The sequence below is a fragment of the Pteropus medius genome, unplaced genomic scaffold (genome assembly GCF_902729225.1).
Source record: "Pteropus medius unplaced genomic scaffold, Ma_sr-lr_union100, whole genome shotgun sequence".
NCBI lineage: Eukaryota > Metazoa > Chordata > Mammalia > Chiroptera > Pteropodidae > Pteropus > Pteropus medius.
In genome coordinates, this window is record NW_024355109.1 from 930,011 (window position 1) to 951,684 (window position 21,674).

The window sequence follows — 21,674 nt, forward strand, 5'->3', positions numbered from 1 at the left end:
AGTGTTCCACAGCCACATATTCTAGGTAACTGGTTATCATGCTGGACAACACAGATATTTCCAACATCTCAAAGTTTTATTGAACAATGTTTCTGTAGATTAATAGCTTTTATTTTTTTAAGCATTTGGTTCGGACACCATAGGAAAGGGTTTAATCCTCACAATAACACTGAGGTAGATTTTATCTCAATATTAGAAATAAGAAAATTAAATTCTTTAAGAAAAGTAACTTGCCTAAAGCCTTTAACACCTGACATTGTCCTCTAGTGCCAATTTACAAAGGTATTTTCTCACAAAACATTCAACCCCAATGCTGTATACTTTGCAAACAATTTCCCTTTGTCTTTTCAGATTCACTTGAGAGTCAAGCTTTTACTTGGCTAATCAGATTCACTTGAGAGTTTTGAAACGAGATTCTCACAATCCATTACCAAAACTACTTAGGAAGAATACCTGGTTATGGGGGTCTGGAAATCAACAGTACCCATAATGAGCTTGAGGTAAAACCAGATTTGGGAATAAAAACTCAACTATTTCGGTTTAAAGAGGGATAATTCATTTGCTCCTTGTTTCCTCCAAAATAACAGAGGAATAGAAAGAAAACTATAAAACCACAGAAATAGACAAATTTTCTAAATAGACTCCTTAGACTTCATTCTTCCAAGAGAAACACAATGCTCAATAGGAGACTAAAGTTTATTTATCATTTACACAAGTTATGTCTGAGATCTGAGAAAATGCTATTTACAGAAAACATCATAAGATTAAAAATACATAGTATTTGTATTTTAATACAATAATAGGATCCAAGAATTCAAACAAGGAAGTTTGATTTCACAGCTGCATTATATATTTGCTCTGCTACAAAGAACTATAGTAGAGGTAAACTTTGGCAGTATATTTCTCAAGAATCAAATATCAATGAATTTCATATACATGGTTTCACGTCTGTAGAGGATGATACAATTTCTTCAGCACATGTACCAATTTCTGAGTCTTCCACTGTAGAATGCTCTCCATCTTCTTCTTCAGAATCAAATTCCTGACTATCCGGTGATTCAAAGTTATCCAGAGGTTCACCTTTCAGTCTCTTTTAAATAAACAATAATTGATTGTAAAAAATTTAAAACTCAAGTCCATTTATTGGTATGCTTATATAACTGACCCTCGATATTGTAATGAAGTTCTTTTCATGTCTCTCAATTAAACTAACTTACAACCAAGTCATATTTCAGCAGTCAGAGGACTTAATAATTTGTTCATTTTTTAAAGTGCTGACATGCTTTCAGAATACAAATGAAATCAGTACTTAGCTATCTGCAGAGAAGGATCAGGCTTCCTAATTTCCAATCTGCAATGAATCAATACTTTCACAGCAGTTAACACAGCTATTAATACACTTTCAAATGAAAACCTCAAACATTAATTGTCACAGCTCTAAAATATAAGCAATTCAATACAAGTTCTGATTTGAAAATCTTTCATCCCATCAGCAAGATGATTTTATGTAAACCCGAATAAGTTTAAGACCGATGTTTCAGGCTAACACTGGTAAAGTAACAGTCAAACACATTAGCTACTTCCAAATTTTAAAAAGTCAGATAAGACCACCAAATTTATTTAGTGTACCAATTAACACTTATAAATAACAGTAATGTCACACTGGCATTAAAGTTAAAAAATATCTAAAAATTTGTCAACTATAAAACAATAATATTCTACGTATTTTCAGATGTTAATTTTTATCTCTCTATAAGAAAAGAGATGTTCTTAATATACTAATAATAAAATATTTAAAAGTGATCGGACTCTTACTATATGTGCAGGCACTTCTCTCAACTTTCATCTATTATAACTCATTATTCTCATAACAAATCTATGAAATAGCTTCTATTTCTCCCATTTTATACATGAGGAAAATGAAGTCCTGACAGGACAAATAACCTGCTTGACTCAACAAACTTAACAGTGCCAGGCAGGGAGCTGAGACTCCAAGTCAGGAAACGTGATTCTAGAGCCCAAACACAGATCACACTGCCTCAGTATTATAGAAAAATAGACGATTTTGATTCAGGTGAAAGTTAAATACATACCTCTATGACCTCTGCCATATACTGTACATGTTCAGCTACTTCTGCCAATTCTTTATTCTCCTTTTTTAGGCAGGCAATTTCATTGTCCTTTTGTTCGATTTCTTTATGAAGCTATATGACATAAATAAAGTTCAATATTTCATAGATTTGCTAAGCTATAAACCAAATTATATGCCTCCAAGTAGATAACTAATGGATATGTTTAGCTCCAAGTTCCTAACAAAGGTGCTATCTGGCACTCAATAACAATAGGCTTTTTGTATAATAATTTTGGTAACAGAGTCACTTTTTTAAAAATTTTATTAGTTTCAAGTATACAGTACATTGGTTAGACATTTATATAGTTTATAAAACGATTCCCCTAATTGCTCCTTCTCTCTTCTGGCCATTCACCTAGCCAATACATTAATGCTAACTGCATTCCCTATGCTGTGCTCTGCATCCCCGTGACCAGCCATCACCTACTAATTTATACTTCTTTAACCCTTCACCCCATTCTCCCAGCCCCCCAATCACCCTCTCCTCTGGCCATCACCAGACTGTCCTCTATATTTGAGTCTGTTTTTGATTAGTTTGTTCTTTTTGTTCCTTAGATTCCACAGATAAGTGAAATCATATGGTACTTATCTTTCTCTGTCTTGATTTATTCCACTCAGCATAATAACTTCTAGGTCCATCCATGTCGTTGCAAATGGTAGGATTTCGTTTTTTTTAATGGCTGAGTAATATTCCATTGTAAATATGAACCATAACTTCTTTATCCAATCATCTGTTGATGGGCATTTAGGTTGCTTCCATATCTTGGCTATTGTAAACTGTGCTGCCATCAGAGTCATCTTTCTAATAAAACTTTTCTTAGGCCAAAATTAAAACTAGTTTATATTGCTCTAACCAAATATGCTAAGCAGCAGACGGAATACTGAAATGTTAAAAAAAAATGCCATAAATTATATTCAGTACATACTTTCTCATTTTCCTTTAGTGCTTCGTAGAGAGCCTTCCTTCGTTGTTCTGCCAATTCTTTCCAATACTGAGGGGATGGATTTTCTAAAATAAATAGTTTTACATGTAACTTTGAAAACGACTACTATTTATTACGTGCTGCTGTAAAAACCCAATAATTTTTTCCATTTAAAAAATTTATAATCTTAGTACTATCCATATTACTTGGTAATACCCATTTTAAAAACATTAAAGTTAGAAATCCAAATCCATTTTTGTCTACTTTATTTTTTCCAACATTTTGAGAATTTCAATATATTCCACTGAGAGTCTATAATCAAGAGTTTTGTGTTCAAGTTATATGTATTAATTTTTTTCATTTGTGTAGTTATATTGGCAATATGATATACAGTTGAGTTGTTTCTGTATTTGGTGTGTTTTCCACCAATCTTTGTAATTTTAACCAAGTCAGATGAGTGTCATAAAACTATTGTTTATTCCACGAATAGCTTCTATATTACTAAATAGCTTCTTTATTTCTATGCAGCCAACCTTTCCTAATTTGCCTAATAAAACCCTGTCTACTTATCTTTTTCTTTACTGTCCTCTAGGCAACTCAAAATGAGCCCAAATGTCACTATGACCCTAAGTCAATGAACTTCTCTAAGTCAACTATTTTCATTGATAATATCCAATAATCTTCCATAATGCTTAAAAACCATCACTAGCTTCCTCTTTTGATGCCCACTGCTATTCCATTAAAAACTAGTATTTCCATTACGGGCATAATGCTTTTCATCGTCACCTCCTTTACTTCAGTCATGTTTCTACTGGTTCCCTTACTTCATATTCTCCTGGTACATTCAAATTCCTCTCTTCAAAATCAGTCTCTAGACATTTTTCTTCTGAAAAGACTGTTTCCAAGTCCTGTAAACCCTGTTTCCAAGTCCTGTAAACCAGGGGTCTCCAACCCCAGGCCACGGACAGGTACCAGTCCATGGCCTGTTAGGAACCAGGCCACATGAGCGAGAGAAGTTTCATCTGTATTTGCAGCCATTCCCCACCACTAGCATCATTGCCTCAGCTTCAGCTCAGATCATCAGACATTAGATTCTCATAGGAGCACCGGTACCTGGTGCCAAAAAGGTTGGGAACCGCTGTTATAAACCCTTAAGGCAATCCAATATCAGAGATGCCACATTAATCACTATCATTTTCTTTAATATTTCATTCATATTTGATCTTACCAAACAGTACATTTGTCCAAGCTTACAGTTTGTATATGTACAACAACCATAAGAAAAATTAAATTATCAAAAACATGAAACTGTCCAATAGCATGTCTAGATTAAGAGGCTGTGGGAAAAATTCATAACATATACTAATATTTACCTTTATTACAATTAAAGTTCTAAGATAAAAATTATATGTGTATATTTTCATACCTGTAATCATAAGATCAAATGCTTCTTGAGTAACTCCTCCAAGATTTTTATTTTCACTATGTTCTGGGACAACAGCAACTCCAGAGTTGGAAGTCTTAGATGGTAACTGGTCACTCCTGCGTTTCATTTTGGACAAGCCTTTAACCAACTATAATGGAAATATACACATCAATCTCATTTATTTTGACTTAATAACAAGAAAGCTGAGTGGATTTGGAAACTAGAGCAGGCAAACCACTTCTGAAGAATGTATGTTTAGAACTACCACAGTAAGGCATGCATCATTATAGAGTCCAAAGAAAAGAGGGAAATTTAGGAAAGAGGAAGGAGCCACTGGTTAAAGGCAGAAATTACAGTATTAGAAGAAAAAAATCAAAGACAATGTAGAAGCAAAATATAAATACGCAGAAATTTTTAAATGACAAATTTGTTAAGAAATAAAGTGGTTTTGTCATTTATGTATTAAGAGTGGAGTACTCACAGCTATATTTTTTTGATATCTTTGGATATTTTTAAATCACATAATTTAAAACTCTACCAAAATTTAAATATTTTAGGAATTTTATTTTCAGCGAGTATTTTGGATTAGATTCGGGTCAAAGGCATAACTAAAATTATTTTTATTGCTTAAATAATTTAGTATGATAGAAAGGCAATATTTTCCACCTGCAAAAGTCTGGACACTTTCATCCATGACTTCATCATTTGCATACAGAAATGAAGGAATCTAGCATTTTATTCTCAAAACACCCAACAGTACTACTGTAAGTTAATTCATAACTTATGACATCATCTCAGTTCTATAGGTATTCATACAAATTTTGAACTTCCTCAATTGAAGAATTAAAACAAAAAACACTTCTGTGGGGAATATTCAATTGCTATTCATAAACTGTTTCCAAATTTCAATGATTTAGATATTTCTAACCAAGAAAATCTTGCAAATGTTTTTAATGTAAAGGTAATATCACCTCTACCTCATTCTCACTCAAAAGTACATACTTCGTTTTCTCTTCCAACAAGAGATCCATCTGCAGAAGGCTGAATCATCTTCAGAGTTCTTCTCGGGACAGGACTATTCTAAAAGTCAAGACAATTCATTATCTGGTTACTAAATGTTATATGAATTTACTATCTTAGTCCTATTGTAATTTAGAAAACAGAAACACTAATATTTGGTCTGTTAAACAATGGTTTAATCAAAACTAGCAACCTTATTTACCTGAAAGTATAATAAAATCTGAAGAAATGCTAGGAATGATAATATAGGCCAAACTTGACACAAACAAGTAGCTTTTGTCCCTCTATTACAATATATGCTTTTCCTAGTCATTCTGCCAACAACTCGTATCTAGCTAAAATAAAAATACAATAAAAATTTAACACTCTAATACTTCAAACCCTATGATGAAATTCCAGTACAACAGGAATATTTTTATTCCCTCTTAAAAGGATCTTCCACACAGCAACTACAAATTTACCAAATATTATATATTCATGGTAGAAAACTCACAAAAGAGGTAAATTGAGAAAAAGGTTAATTATTTACACTGCAAAATACTTCTTCACCTAATCAAAAGGATTCATCTCAGACTTCCTTTAAATAATGACTATCTCCTAACACATTTATATGTATTTACCAAAGGAATATAATTTTCAAGAACCCAATACTCATGTAATCGGACCCCCCCTGCACACACATACCCGTTACCTGACTGTAGAAGCAGTTTTACTTGAAGCCCATTCAATAGGAGACAGCTAAAAATGTCAGTGCTTGAGGCATACTAAATACTGTAAAATGCCCAAGCTATTGTTTTGGGGAAAAACTACTACCTTTCTTATAATATGTAAATACCTTCCTGTATATTACCTGATATGACAGTGCTCTCTACTTTTGCAAAAACTCATTAGTTATACTGCCACCAAGGGACAGCAAACAATGGCAAATACTCAAACAAGGTTAAAAAGAACACAATACCAAAGCAGCGTGAGAAAGTTACTGATTCCACACTGTACTTCACATGACAAGAATTCACCTTTCCCACGGTAAAGTTTCTACTGCTGATTATCTCACTATTTAATTGAAGAACAAATGCCAGCTACTGTGAGAACAAATATTACACCAATGTTTCAGATGTAATTTAGATTATAGATTAGTCAACAGTCTCCAGACAAAGAGGAAAAAATGTAACTTTGGACTCTTAATAGGTGTTAATACATTTAAGTGCTTGCTTTAATAATGGTCAAAGAATCCAGCTAAATTACCATCACAAAAAAAAAAACAATTTCCAAGATTTAACTTTTATAATGTAAGCTTTATAGCATCCATCCCCCAAAATGTAATACTGCTATTATCATTTTCCTTATAAAGATTATGCACTGAACAAGACTTTTTAAAGCCAAGAGTTCTTATATGTTAATGGGTCTTAATCTCTTTAGAAAACAAGTTGAGATTCTGTGACCTTTCTGGAAAAAACACACAAGAGCACACACAGAAGTGTGCATGTAATTGGCAAGGAATCCATGAACTCCTAAAATTCATGCTTACAGATCTAGTTTTAGTCCAATTCCCTCATTTTACAGATGAGTAAATTGAAGCTGAGATGCTAAATAACTCACTCAAGGCCATGGTTTTGAAGGTAGAACCAAACCAAAAGAATCCAGGTCCTTTTATGTCCCAAATAATTTTACTCTAGCTACTAAACATTAGACTTTCCTTAAAATGTAAGCATCTGCTGAAATTATTATATAAATCATTCATGCAGGATTTACTTCAAAATAATTAGGTGGGGATAAGGGGGAGTGAATGGAGATGTAGATGAAAATAAGATTGGCCAAATTTCCATAATATAAAGTTTAAACACACATGCACAGAGCACAGTGGGAAGATGTCATCATTTTAAAGGAAGCTGACAGACCCAAATTCACAAATTATTTTTCCTGAATAATACTTTGCATTGATAATGTAAGGAGGATACTAAGTAATGAATACAAGGCAGAGAAAACAAATCTATCAAATAGCACCTGCTATCACTTATGAAAGACTTTTACTTACTCTATTTAATTTAAATCTGCAAACTGGTAGTTTTTCTTAACATGCAGTCTTGTTCCCAGGAACCCTACAGTCTAAGTTGTATGGTAGAACCTAACTAATTTATAAATTCATTTAGAACCTTAAGAGCAGAGGAAGTCACAATTACAATTTCAAAACTAAACAAACTGTTCTTATTGTTATAAGAATAAATATTTGGGATAAGACTTCCAGTGACAGTATCATATACAGATTCAAAAGTGTTGCAAAACAAGCAGGTTGGATGGTAATGAGTATAAGGTACTCTGGAAATATGTGCAACATAATGTAAAATGTCTGGTCAAAGACACTAATTCTGAAGATACAAAGGATTTTAATAAATGTGAAATGTAAGAGTAGAAAGAAAGCAATAATAATCTTGTGTATAAAAAATCCTAAAGAGTCTACTAAAAACTATTAAGAACTAATAAGTTCAGTGAGGTTGCAGGATTCAACAAAATACGAAAATCAATTGTGTTTCTATACAGTAATAATGAGCACACCAAAAATTTAATTAAAGAAACAATTCCATCTATAATAGCACTAGAAATAAAATATTTGGGAAAAAAATTAACAAAAGGAGTATAAAACTCAATACTCTGAAAATGAAAATTCATTGTTGAAATTAAGGACGACCTAAATAAATAGGAAGGCATCCTACGTTCATGGATCAGAAAATTTAATATTCAATTATGATTAGTTATTTTAAAGTTCTCTATTATTACTTGTCCTCTGGCTAAAAATTAAGTAATTCAAAATTTATAGAAACTAAAGCCAGGTTAAATTTAGCTAAAATAACTCAAAATACTTCTAACCACGTGATTCTTACAACAGATTAAAGTGGTTCTATAACATACCTTTACATTCTCATGGATTCCTTCTTGTTTCTGCTTCATACTGGGATTCATTATATACCTGGTGAAGCACAAAACAGTAATTCAAAAACAGAATATGGCTTGCACCTGAAGGTGGAGTGTAGATTTTTGTTGTTGTTCAAAGTACTTACAATCATAAAAGTCATATGGTGGAATTATCTTTTCTCACTGTCCCGAAACTCAGCCCTATCAATGACTACAGTGGCTAAAATTAGTGACTCTTGATATCTATATTTTATATATATACACAATAATAATTTTGATTGGAAAATTCTTGTTGCAAAAGTTAAAAAATGTATATTCTAAACAAATTTAGAAAACATGACGATGTCCTGGATTAAATTCGGGACTCTCAAAGATCTGAGAAATGGTCACCAGGAAAAGCAAAAACATACCTGGGTATGCCCGAGTTTGTCCCAAAGAATAGTATCCTAACTCTGTTGTTTCAAAGGCAGATTTAAGCTATGATAAAACTGGCTTTGGTAACCAGCAAAAATATAGACATTCAATATCTGATCAAATGATTAAGAACCTACATTTGTAGGAAATGTTTAACCACTGAGATACTGAAGCAAGGAAGAGGGAGCCAACGTTTGAAGCCTAAGCCACATCTGCGTCAGAAATTGATCTCTCCGATTTCTGTGGCCATGCCTTTTACGCAGTGCAGAGGCTTTCAAACTTTGACTATGACCCGTCTTATGCACATTTTACATTGTGCCATGACGCATACACAAAAGCAAAAAAGTTTGAGAGGAAACAATCTACTTGTATGATACACTCTATTTTCTATTCTATGTGAAGCAAATGCTAGTCGGGACTCACTCAGGTGAGCAAGGCGATGTTTTTCAAACAGCGAGTCGCGGCCCGGGACCACGAAATCATTCAGAGGGTCATAAAAACTGTTTAGAAAAATGTAAGTGAAAATGGAAAACAGCAGAGTGCGTGCCTGTGGGGAATAAGTTCTCTTCGAGAAATTTCTCATTTAGCTGGATGGCCGCGTCCTAAATTGCGATGTAAAATGTGTTTTCTGTACGTCATGATTACAAAGTTGAAACCCACTTATCAAGGTAAGTCCAATTCCTCACATTTTGTCACACTCCTGTCGGCAACCTTGCGCCCTTTTATTCTACAGTTCTTTTAAACGAGATTCAAAACGCTAGCACAGGCCTTGGTACAAAGGAAATGCTGATACGCAAGGAAACCGGTGTCACCCACTGCGGTAGCGTTTTTCAATAGGACACCAGGATTCAATGGCCTTCTCCACAAGCCCAGCGAGCAAACCCCCAAGACCGCCAGTCACTGGTGTTAGGAGAGAGGACGTTCCGACTCGGCGACAGCCAGGTGCGCGGGATTGACCCCGCACACCTCCGACCGCACAGCCCGCTGGACACTGACCAGCAGGGGACGCTATGCTCTCCAACCGCGCGCGCCTGGCGGACGGCGGCGACAGCAGCCAATAGGGAGCGCAGATGCGGAGCGCGCCAAAACCAACCACGCCAAAGGGGCAGCCCGCGCCTCGCCGCCCGCCCCGCCCGGCTCCCGCGACCGTTCCCAAACCCACTCACCCCCACCCGGCGGCTGTCCGGCGGAGTCACGGGAAGACCGACTCCCGGCGTGCAGGAGCGCAAAGCAGCAAGTCGGGTAACCCCTGTGTACAACTCTCCTGCCACCTCTCTCACTCGCCGGATGGAAACTCCAGCCTGTGTACGCAAGAAACGGGATAGGCGTCTAACCCAAGGTCCTCAACGCAACTGCGACTGTCCCAACTTCCGCCGGAGCAGCACAGTACTAAAGAGTCTCGCCAACTCTGCTCGCCCGCGCAGACGGCTACGTGACCCCTGGCGCGACGAGGGGTGGAGCTTCCCGTACCCAGCCAATCGCCGCCTGCCTCTGCCCGCCTCAGCCCCGCCCGCGCCTGAGCCTGAGCAGTGGGCATAGCGCGTGTCTGGGACACCAGGTCCCGAGGTTTGTCCTTGCATTTCTGTAGGGTGGGAGGTGGTTGCACCAGTTTTTGACCTTAGACCCTGCACTCGGAACTGCCTTTCAGAGCAGAATCCTTTTTTTGCCCTTTACCAGTAGGGAAAAAGAAGTGCTTCTATTAGACATAAACACTGGGAGAACTGCTAATTGTGTTGAGAGCTTTGATATTTTGGCATTTTGCATTTTGACTCTTTGTGGTTCTTTAGTAGTTCCGCAATGCCCACTATGCACCAAGTACTGTTCTAGACACTGAGAGGGCAGCTACCCTTGCAACTTGAAGGAGCGGAGAAACCTTAGTAATAAGTCCAGCTTTTTCTTGTTATTACTCTGCAAAATTCTCAGATAACTTTCTTTATAGACGTGGTACGTTTGGGCTTACCGGAGTCTTGTCACATCTTTTTTTACACCTACCATGGCTATTAATACAAGTGTTTTCCCATCTCTTAACTTTCATGGGAGGGAAAGATCTAACTCTACCCACAACACTACTTTGAAGAAATGCTTTCTATCAGTATACTCGGCGACTCTGGTGCCCACCTCCTGCCACCTCCCTCACTGATTCTTTTTGACAGAGCTCAAAATGTACAAAGCATAGTCGTTCTGGCTTTAAGGAAAATATAATACATAAAATCTAAATTCATAAATGACACAATCTATAGATTGGAAAAACATCAGACTGAGTTTCCAGAGTAAGAATTCTAACGACTAGTGGAAATAAGTACAAGCATTGTGTCACTTGACATTGAAACACCAGTCCAAATAGTAAATCTGATTTCCAGTTCTTCATTCAGTCATATGATTAAAAGGGATAAGTGAAAAGATCCAAAATGTGTAAGTATATATTTAGAAATACATAAAAAATTATATTCAGGTAGTCTACCCTGGGTAAAACAAAAGCAACATTCATAATAATGTAACTTCTTTCCAGAACTAACAGCTAGGAAAGAAAAATGCCTTCATAGGCAAATGGTAAACAAACCACAGAGTAGAATCTAAACGTTATCATAAAAACCTCCAGAAGCAATAAGACAATTGGTGCTTTTCCAGACATATGAAACACACCTACCCAAATGTTATCTGTAGTTGCTCATAGTATTAGTTACTTTGGGAATGGTGTGGGGAGATTTTTACTTCATACATTTCAATGTTATTTGACTTTTTTTTAAATTCCAACATCCTGAAGGAGTTGATGCCTACATTAGGAAAAATTGTGAAGCCTTTGGAGTCTGCAACGACCATTTCACCAGCTTAGGCTAGATCCTCAACATCTTTGGCACCAAGGACCGATGTACCTATGAGAATCTAATGCCTGATGATCTGAGGTGGAGCTAAGGCAGTGGGCTAGCGGCTGGGGAGCAGTTCCAAACACAAATGAAGCTTCATTCACTCACCCGCCATTACCTCCTGCTGTGCAGCCTGGTACTTAACAGGCAGGGATGAGGACCTCTGCTCTAAAACATCATAACATGTATTATTACGCTGAATCTTCTCAGTAGCTCTCTGAGATAGATTTTTCCCATTTTATATTATTTTATTTAATTTTTAAATTAATTTACTTTTTATGGTGACATTAGTAAACAAAATCCAGTAAGTTTCAGCGGTACATTTTAACAATAAGGCACATATATATTTACATTGAGTGTTCACCTCCCATAGTTAGATTTCTTTCTGTCACCACATATTTGACCCCTTTTACACCATCTACCTCCTCCCTACCCCTGCCCCCCTACCGTCTGGTGACCACTATCCTATTGTCCATATCCACGAGTCTCTCTTTGTTTGTCCTATTTGTTGCTTTTAGGTTTATATCCCACATATAAGTAATAGCATGTGATTTTTAACTCTGGCTTATTTTGCTTAGCATGATTATCTCGAAGTCCATCCATGTCATCATAAATGGCAGTATTTCATCTCTTATGGCTGAGTAATATTCCATCATGTAAATGTACCATCATCTATCTTAGGACACTTCGCTTGCTTCCATGTCCTGGCCACCTGTGAATAATGCTGCTATGAACATCGGTGTGCAAATATATTTTCGTTTTGAGTTTTCAAGTCTTGGGTAAATATCCAATAGGGGGACTGGAAGATCATATGGTAGATCAATTCTCGGTTTTTTGAGGAACCTCCATACTGTTTTCCATAGTGGCTGTACCGATTTGCAGTCCCACCAGCAGTGTATGAGGGTTCCTACTTCTCCACATCCTCTCCAGCGTTTGTTATTACTTGTCCTGTTGATTATAGCTATTCTAACAGGTGTGAGATGAGATCTCATTGTGGTTTTGATTTGCATTTCCCTAACAGCTAACGATGTTGAGCATCTTTTCATGTATTTGTTGGTCATTTGTATGTCCTCTAGGGAGAAGTATCTGTTCAGGTCCTCTGCTCATTTTTTGATTGGATCATTTGTTTTTTTGTTCTTGTTATTGAGTCGTATGAGTTCTTTGTATATTTTGGATATTAGGCCCTTATCAGAGGTGTTGCTTGCACATATATTTTCCATTCGGATGGTTGTCTCTTTACCTTGTTGATGGTTTCTTTAGCTGAGCAGAAGCTTTTTAGTTTGATTTAGTCCTATTAATTTATTTTAACTTTTACTTCCCTTACCTTTGAGGTCAAATTAAAAAATCCAAGGTCCTTGAGTTTACTTCCTATGTTTTCTTCTATGCATTTTATTGTTTCAGATCTTATATTCAGGTACTTAATTCATTTTGAGTTAATTTTGGTATGTGGTGATAGACAACAGTCTAGTTTCATTCTTTTGCAGGTGGCTTTCCAGTTTTCCCAGCACCATTTATTGAAGAGATTCTCCTTTCTCCACTGTATGTTTTTGGCTTTTTTGTCGAAAATTATTTGCCCATATAAATATGGGTTAATTTCTAAACTCTTGATTTTGTTCCACTGGTCTATGTGTCTGTTTTTCTACAAATCATGCCGTTTTGATTATTGTCGCTTTGTAGTATAGTTTGAAGTTGGGTAGAGTGATGCCTCTAGCCTCGTTGTTTTTTCTCAGGATGGCTTTGGCAATTCTGGGTCTTTCGTGCTTCCATACTAATCTGATTATTTTTTCATTCGATTTCTTTAAAAACTGCCAATGGGATTTTGATGGGGATTGCATTAAATCTGTATAATGCTTTAGATAATATGATCATTTTAACTATGTTGATTCTTCCAATCCAAGAACATGGAATATCTTTCCATTTCATTGTATCTTCTTCAATTTCTTTTAATAGGGTCTTATAGTTTTCATTATATAGGTCCTTCACATGTTTCGTTAGATTTATTCCTAGGTATTTTATTCTTTTTGTTGTAATCGCGAAAGGAATTATTTTTTCCACTTCTTTTTCTGACACTTCCTTATTACAGTACAGGAATGCTATGGATTTTTGAACATTGATTTTGTATCCAGAAACTTTATTGTATTTGATTATTGTTTCTAGTAGTGTTCTTGTGCAGTCTTTAGGGTTTTCTATATAGAGAATCATGTCTTCTGCAAATAGTGACAGTCTGACTTCTTCGTTTCCTGTCTGGATGCCTTTTATATCTTTCTCTTGTCTGATTGCACTCGCTAGAACCACCAACGTTATATTGAATAACAGTGGTGATAGTGGACAGTCTTGCCTTGTTCCTGATCCTAGAGGGAAGGTTTTTAGTTTTTCACCATTAAGTCTAATGTTGGCTGAGGGTTTGTCATAGATGGCCTTTATTATGTCAAGGTACTTTCCTTCTATACTGATTTTGTTAAGCATTTTGATCATAAATGAATGCTATATCCTGTTGAAGTCTTTTTCTGCATCTTTTGAGATGATCACATGATTCTTAATTTTCAATTTGCTTATGTGGTATATCACATTAATCGATTTGCATATGTTGAACCATCCCTGTGCCCCTGGGATGAAGCCCATTTGATCGTGTGTATAATCTTTTAAATATGTTGCTGTATTTGGTTCGCTAGTATCTTATTTAGGATTTTTGCATCTGTGTTCATGAGAGATATTGGTCTGTAGTTTTCTTTTTTTGTGTGTTATCTTTACCAGGTTTTGGTATCAGAGTAATATTGGCCTCATAAAAATGAGTTAGGAAGTATTGCCTCCTCTTCAATTTTTTGGAAGAGTTTGAGGAGAATAGGTATTAAATCTTCTTTGAATGTTTGGTAGAATTCACTGGTGAAGCCGTCTGGTCCTGAACTTTTACTTTTTGGTAGGTTTTTGATGATAGTTTCAATTTTCATACTGCTGATCAGTCTATTTAGATTTTCCAGTTCTTCTTAATTCAGTCAAGGAAGGTTGTATTTTTCTAAGTACTGGTCCATTTCTTCTAGGTTATTAAATTTGGTGTTATATATTTTTTCATAGTATTCTTGTATGATCCTTTGTATTTCTGTGATATCAGTCGTAATTTCCCCTCTTTCATCCTTGATTTTGTTTATTTGTATCCTTTCTCTTTTTTCTTTAGTGAGTCTAGCCAGAGGTTTGTCAATTTTATTAACCTCCTCAAAGATCCCGCTCTTCGTTGCATTTATTTTTTCTACACATTTTTTGTTTGTTTTCAATTTCATTTATTTCTGCTCTAATTTTGATTATTTCTTTCCTTCTGCTGACTTTAGCCTTCATTTGTTCTTCCTTTTCTAGTTTTTTAAAGATGAAGCATTAGGTCGTTTATTTGGGCTCGTTCTTGTTTTTGGAGGTAGGCCTGTAGTGAGATGACCTTTCCTCTTATGACTGCTTTTGCCGTGTCCCAAAAGTTTTGATGTGTTGTACTATCATTATCATTCGTTTCCATGTATCTCTTGATCCCTCTTTTTATTTCTTCTCTGACCCAGTCATTCTTCAGTAGCATATTGTATAATCTCCATGTATTCGTGGTTCTTCCTGATTTCTTTTTGCAGTTAATCTCTAGCTTCAAAGCATTATGATCAGAGAATTATATTTGTTGAGGCTACCTCTGTGTACCAGTATGTGGTGGATTCTTGAGAATGTTCCATGTGCACTAGAGAAGAATGTATAAGCAACTGTTTTGGGATGAAAGGCTCTGTAAATGTCATTTATGTCCAGTTGGACTAATGTGTCATTTAAGGATGTTATTTCCTTATTGATTTTCTGTTTGGATGGTCTGTCCATATCCGACAGTAGGGTATTTAGGACCCCTTCTATGATAGTGTTTTGGTCTGTTTCTCTCTTTAGTTCTGTGAGCAATTGCTTTATATATTTCGGGGCTCCCTGATTAGGAGCATAGATAATAATGTGTTATGTCTTCTTGGTGCATGATTCTCTTTATCATTATGTAGTGTCCCTCAGTATCTTTCTTTACCTTTTTTATTTTGAAGTCCATTTCATCTGATATTAGTACCACTACTCCCGCTTTTCTCTGAATGCCATTTGCTGGAAATATCATTTTCCACCCTTTGACTTTGAATCTATATTTGCCTTTGGAGCCGAGATGTGTCTTCTGGAGGCAGCATATGGTTGGGTTTTGTTTCTTGATCCAATCAGCAACTCTGTGCCTTTTTATTGGTGAGTTCAGTCCATTTTCGTTTAGGGTGATTATTGAAATATGAGGTCTTCTTATAGCCATTTTATCTTTTGCTTTCTGGTAGCTCGGTGTTTCCATTGCTTTCTTACCCTTGTGTTTCCGTGTTTTTTGTTTTTTGTTTTTTTTTTTTTTTACATTGGTGGCTTTTGTGGATTTTGCCTCTGGTTCTTCTTGTTTTATGTTATAGACTTCAGTTCTGAATCTCTGGGACGAGGTTACCATTACGAATATAAAGGATAGTTATACATATACAGTCATCCATTTTCTTCTGTGTGTGCCTTATCTCCATTCCCCTTTTCAAATTGGGATCTTTGAATCCTACCCTTTTCAGTCATTGTTATCTCAATTTGTCCCTATATATGCTGAACATTCAATATTATCTTGTTATAACAATTCACTTCTTATTATTTAAGCTTATAATGCCCTGTTCTTAGTAGAGATTGCACTCCTCTGTTTTCTATTTGCCTGATAGTCATTTTACTCTTAATTATGTTTTTTTTTTTTTTGGTCATTTTGTTTTAGGTGAGCTTAACCTTTTCAGTATTTTCTGTAGTGCAGGCCTCGTAGTGGAGAGTTCTCTCAATTTTTGTATGTCTGGAAAGGTCTTTATTTCTTCTTCATATCTAAAGGAGAGCTTAGCTGGATACATTATTCTAGACTGGTAATCCTTTTCATTTAATAGTTTGAATATTTGATTCCATTCCTTTCTGGCTTGTAACGTTTGTGCTGAGAAGTCCAATGATAACCTAATGGGTTTTCCTTTATAAGTTACCATTTTCTTCTCTCTGGCTGTCCTGAGAATTCTTTCTTTGTCATCGATTTTTGATAATTTTAATACAATGTGTCTTGGTGAAGGCCTTTTTGGGTTGAGATAATTGGGTGTTCTGTTGACTTCTTGAATTCCAAGCTCCAGCTCATTCCTTAGATTTGGGAAATTCTTGTCAACTATTTGTCTGAAAATGCTTTGTAGTCCCTGCTCCTCTTCCTCGCCTTTGAGAATGCCCATTATTCTTATGCTTCCTCTCCTGACGGTATCCGCTAGTTCTTTTATTTTCTTTCATTATTTTTCATTCTTCGGTCTCTCTCTTCTTCTGATTTATTTCTAGATTTCTGTCTTTGATATCACTGATCATTTCCTCCATTTGGTCGACTCTATTTCCCAAGCTTGCGATTTCATTTTTCATTTCTTTGCAGTGTGTGTGTGCGTGTGTGTTTTTAATCCCCAGAAGATCTATTCTGTTCTTTTTGAAGGTTTCAATCTCATTGCTCTGAACATCTAGGTGTTTTTTCAATTCCTGAAATTGTTGATATGACTCGTTTCAGAACTCACTGAGTTTTTTCAGAAGTACCATCTTGAATTCTCTGTCAATTAAGTTGCATATTTCTATGTCTGTAAGCTTATTTTCTGGAGATTTTTCTCTTTCTTTCTGAGATGCCTTGTCACCTTGTTTGTTCATGGTGTTTAATGGACTCTTTCTCCACCTGGGCATTAATGGAAATGTATTCTGCTCTTTTTCCAGAAAGAAGATTTATTATGTAAAGGTCTCTCTTTAGACTGCTGCAAAGAAGGCGCTTTTCTTTGGTTTCCAGTAAGTGGTGTCTTAGCCTCTGAGATCTCTGCTTTATATAAAGCCTTAAAAATGCCTTTTCATTTTCTGATAGATATTTAGGCACACTCGCTACCCTCTGTTTCAGTCACCATCAGTGTTAGCAACAGTTTTAGTAGCATTTGCTCAGATTCCACTGGGGCTCTGCAGTGTTGGGTCTTGGAGGATATGGGAGGAGGGGCCCTCTTGTTTGAGGAATGGAGACCATGGCTCAGCATTGCATTTTGCAACCGCAACTATTAATAATCAACTGTTGCTTCTCTGCTATCACCACTTCTCTGCCGTTCCCATTTCTCTGCTTTTTGCCCTAATCCCTGGGCACTGTCACCAGCCGCGTGGAGCTCACAGCTCTCTCAGGCAGGGCTGTTCAAATGACCCACCCCACCTTCTCCCTCCCCCTCCTCTTACAGGGAGCTCTAGCTACAACAAGCAGCTTCTTAGTTTCTCCCATTCTACTGCTTAACTCCTGGAGTTCTGACCTGTGGTAGCTCTTATGTGCAGATCCCATGCTCAGACATGCTGGTGTGCAATTTGGTTGTTTTTTGTGGAGTTTTAGATGTTCAGCTTATTGTTGTTTCAAGGGGAGACATCTGGGGATGTCTCTCACTCTGCCAGGTTTCTGACGTCACTCCTGAGATAGATTTTTTTTTATTCCTTTTTTTTTTTCATGAAGACTGAGCGGTTAAATTATAGCCCCAATATTTCACACCACTAAACAGTGGCAGACTGAGACTTCAGATCTTCTGACTCAAAATCCACATGCGGAAAGAAGAGGTTCTGAAACTATTCCTTTCTCAAGAGACAGAAGAGCCTCAAGCTCCTTAACTACTTGGAATGGCTCCAAAATGTATGGTTTTGCTGATTTTGAAGAACATATTTATAGAAAAAGCAATTTTGTAGAGATCTGGAAAAAGTTATAATAGTTATTTAATCAGAATTTTTCTCTAGGCATTCAAATATACTGTAGTCTTATCTGCAATAGGGAAAAAAAGCTATAGATATTGCTAGGATTAAATTTATGCAGTTAATTTGGCTCTTGTATAATCCTTCAATTTATTGCAGTCTTACACTATTACAACTTTTTAAAAAATTCACGGATATTTTTCTATAATCTATTGGCCACTTCTAGCTAAGTACAAACTCCATAAATGTGCATTATAGGGCTGATCATTCATATCTTACCCAATAGCATTTATAATCAGTTTGTGAACAGAGAAGAGAGGAAAGAAATACAACAATGTACCATAATATAAAAATAAAACCAAATCACTTAGCATGATAAAAGAATAAATAAAAATTAAAATGTTAATACGAGGCTGTAGAACCAACTGAGATGGCATGTACCTTTTAAAATTTTGTTATCGGCCTTTTGAGCCACATTTCTCTTGCTCAGGCCCACTTCCCCACTTTCCCTTCTAATAAAACTTTTCTTTTCTACTGTAAAAATAAATAAATAAAATAAAATAAAATTTTATTATTATTTATTAATGCTAAACTAAAATCCCAAGGTTTTCAGCCAAAGTGCAGAAATTGCCTGACTATTACATGATATCTCTATTCTTCTGAAAACTGCCCAAGGAGAAACAAATAATTCATTACATTCTTATTCAAAAATTCATATAGAATCATTTGTAGTGATCCATTTTACCCAATTCTCCAACTCTGAATTGTATTCAGGTAGTTTAGTTTAGTTTAGTTTTAGGTTACCTGTAAGGTGCATAAAGTTGAAAAAATAAACCAGAGTGGAAAAAAATATTTCCAAAATCAAACATTATATCAGAATTAGGGTTTTTATTTTTAAGATAACATTTTAATAACAGATCTGAGAAACAGTAATTTTAATGATGATAAATCAGCTTTAAATAAAAGATAGTAAACAAGCAATTATAAAGCACCAAGGAAATTAAAATAAAAAATACAGTGAAAGCAGTCTATCATGAACATAAACCTTTAAACTTCTTGGATTTATATTTTAAAGGGGTTGTTTTCGTTTTCAAGTTTCAGAACAGTGAGTATTGGTCCGGAGAAGGTCATCATTTACAAAAGACATATTTTGGTCTGCTAGTTTTCATTTGTATAAAGAAATTGCTGAATTGTCAAATCGGCTTGTCAGTATTCTTTTTTCAAAACAAGTGCATTCCAAATAGGATTTTTCTTCTTAACCTCGTCTTTATTTGATATTTATGTTTTATTTCTTAAACCCAGACCATTTCTGAAAGGATTTGGGCATGGAGTAATTTTCACAAAATTCACAGTGCTAATTTTACAAAGGTTGTTGAGTAAATTTATATGATGAGAATAAATTGCTGGCTACATAAGGGAGAACAAGTGTATTACAGTCCTCTAAAGAAACAGAACCAGCAGGAGATACAGATATAGGTGGGATGGGGTGGGGGTCATGCCTTCATTTAATTGGGTGAGGCCTACCCACATTGTGAAAAGCAGTCTGCTTTACTCAGTTTACTGATTTAAACATTCATCCTATCCAAAAACACCCTCACAGAAATGCCCAGAAAAATGACCAAATATCAGCATATCCCATTGGCCCAGATTGGCACATAAATTAGCCATCATAATGGGAAGGAAAGCTTTCCTGGAGCCTGGTTGAGGATTTACTTGAATTCCCTTAGAATAGGAAGGTCTAATACATTACAGTCCATGCTCAGCTGATGGGTTACTAGGAACATCTTATATGAAGGAGAGAGCAAATTATATCTCATGCCTTAGTAGTGTCAAATAAACCAAAAAGTGTTCAGCTTTATGTTCAGATGAATGATTGCAGTTCTGTTTTCTAACAGCTGACATTTGGTTCCTTCTGTGGGCTGTGAGGGAAGATCTGTTCCAAGCCTGTCTCCTTGTAGATTGCTTTCTTCTCCGTATGCCTCTTCCCATCATCTTCCCTCTAGATGTGTCTCTGTGTCCATATTTCCCCTTTTTGTAAGGACATCAGCTATGTTGGATTAAGATGTGCTGTAGGCCGAATGTTTGTGTCCCTCCAAAATGTTGAAACCTAATCCCTAATGTGACAGTATTTGGAGGTGGAGCCTTTGACCATGAAAGCAAAGCCCTCATAAAAGGGATTAGTGCCCTTATAAAAGAGACTCCAGAGAGTTTTATCCCTTTTACCATGTAAGGACATAGTGAGAGGATGGCCATCTATGAACCAAGAAGCAGGCCTTCACCAGACAAAATCTGCTGGCACCTTGATCTTGGACTTCCCAGACTCTAGAACTGTAAGAAATAAATGTTTGCTATTTAAACCACTCAGTGTCTGATGGTTCTGTAATAGCGGTCCAAACTGAGTAAGACAGGTTACACCTTAATTATTTTATGTTAACTCGATTGCTTCTGTAAAGACCCTCTCTTAAGTATGCTCACATTGTGAGGTACCAGGAGTTAGGACTTCAACATAAGAATTTGGGTGGTGTGCGAGAAACAATTCAACCCATAATAGAAAGTTTTCGGCTTTCCCATTCCATCTTTCTCAAGTGCTTGCCCCTTACTTCCGAGTGAGAGCAGCCAGCATAAACTCTAGGACTGATGCAAAGCAACCACCTAAGCGCTTCTACCATTCGTGTGATCTTTTCCTATTGTTTATGGTCATTTCACCTCAACTCGATTGTATCAGGAGCAATGCTAAGCAGCTCTTACGTTTTAGAGGGGCTCTCAAGAGGAGAAAAACCTGTTGAAAATCTGTTAATCTTGTTCTTAATGAAAAAATTTTTGAGTAAGTTTTGATACATGCAGCCAAGAATTTAAACTTTTGAAATTATACATCAGCAATCTCAGGAAGGTCTGTCCTCTATAGTAATATGTCTATGAACATAAAAGATGTGTTCCAATAATAAATTTGTGAGAAACATTTTGGTAAGTATAGAAATAACAGGAAACATTGGATTTTGTTCATGGACATTAGAAAAGTGAGGGAGGATCATCAAATGTGAAGGAAAATAATAGCACGTATAGAGGAAAGGCTTAAGACTGGCTAGAAGGAAAGTGCCAGACCTGTGTTCAGGAAGAGGAAGGGGATCGTCTGGGTATAAGACTTCCCAGTACAAGAAGAAGCTTTGCCAAGTAAGCTATTTTACATTACCACCCTTGATAGCTCTTGGGAATAGGTTTCCAGCAGC

General features: G+C 36.1%; 2 protein-coding genes across 3 annotated transcripts; one reads left to right on the forward strand and one right to left on the reverse strand.

Moving 5' to 3' along the window:
- Positions 1 to 678: 678 nt before the first annotated feature.
- On the reverse strand, positions 679 to 10,268 carry GMNN (geminin DNA replication inhibitor). Of its 2 annotated transcripts, none has more exons than XM_039857153.1 (7): positions 10,159 to 10,268; positions 8,408 to 8,465; positions 5,483 to 5,560; positions 4,481 to 4,628; positions 3,058 to 3,140; positions 2,094 to 2,204; positions 679 to 1,090 (listed from the first exon to the last, which is right to left on the reverse strand). In XM_039857153.1, the coding sequence occupies exons 2-7, from the start codon at positions 8,456 to 8,458 to the stop codon at positions 929 to 931; spliced, it is 633 nt and encodes a 210-aa protein (XP_039713087.1). In that variant the 5' UTR covers positions 8,459 to 8,465; positions 10,159 to 10,268; the 3' UTR covers positions 679 to 928. The 2 variants fall into 2 exon arrangements, with proteins under 2 accessions (XP_039713087.1, XP_039713088.1); XM_039857154.1 differs by having other exon boundaries at positions 9,991 to 10,198.
- Positions 8,747 to 21,345, forward strand: LOC120598366 (uncharacterized). Its single transcript, XM_039857156.1, has 3 exons — positions 8,747 to 8,824; positions 9,662 to 10,390; positions 20,343 to 21,345. Exons 1-2 carry the CDS (start codon positions 8,747 to 8,749, stop codon positions 10,361 to 10,363), a joined length of 780 nt encoding a protein of 259 aa, XP_039713090.1. The 3' UTR covers positions 10,364 to 10,390; positions 20,343 to 21,345.
- The last annotated feature ends 329 nt before the right edge of the window (positions 21,346 to 21,674 follow it).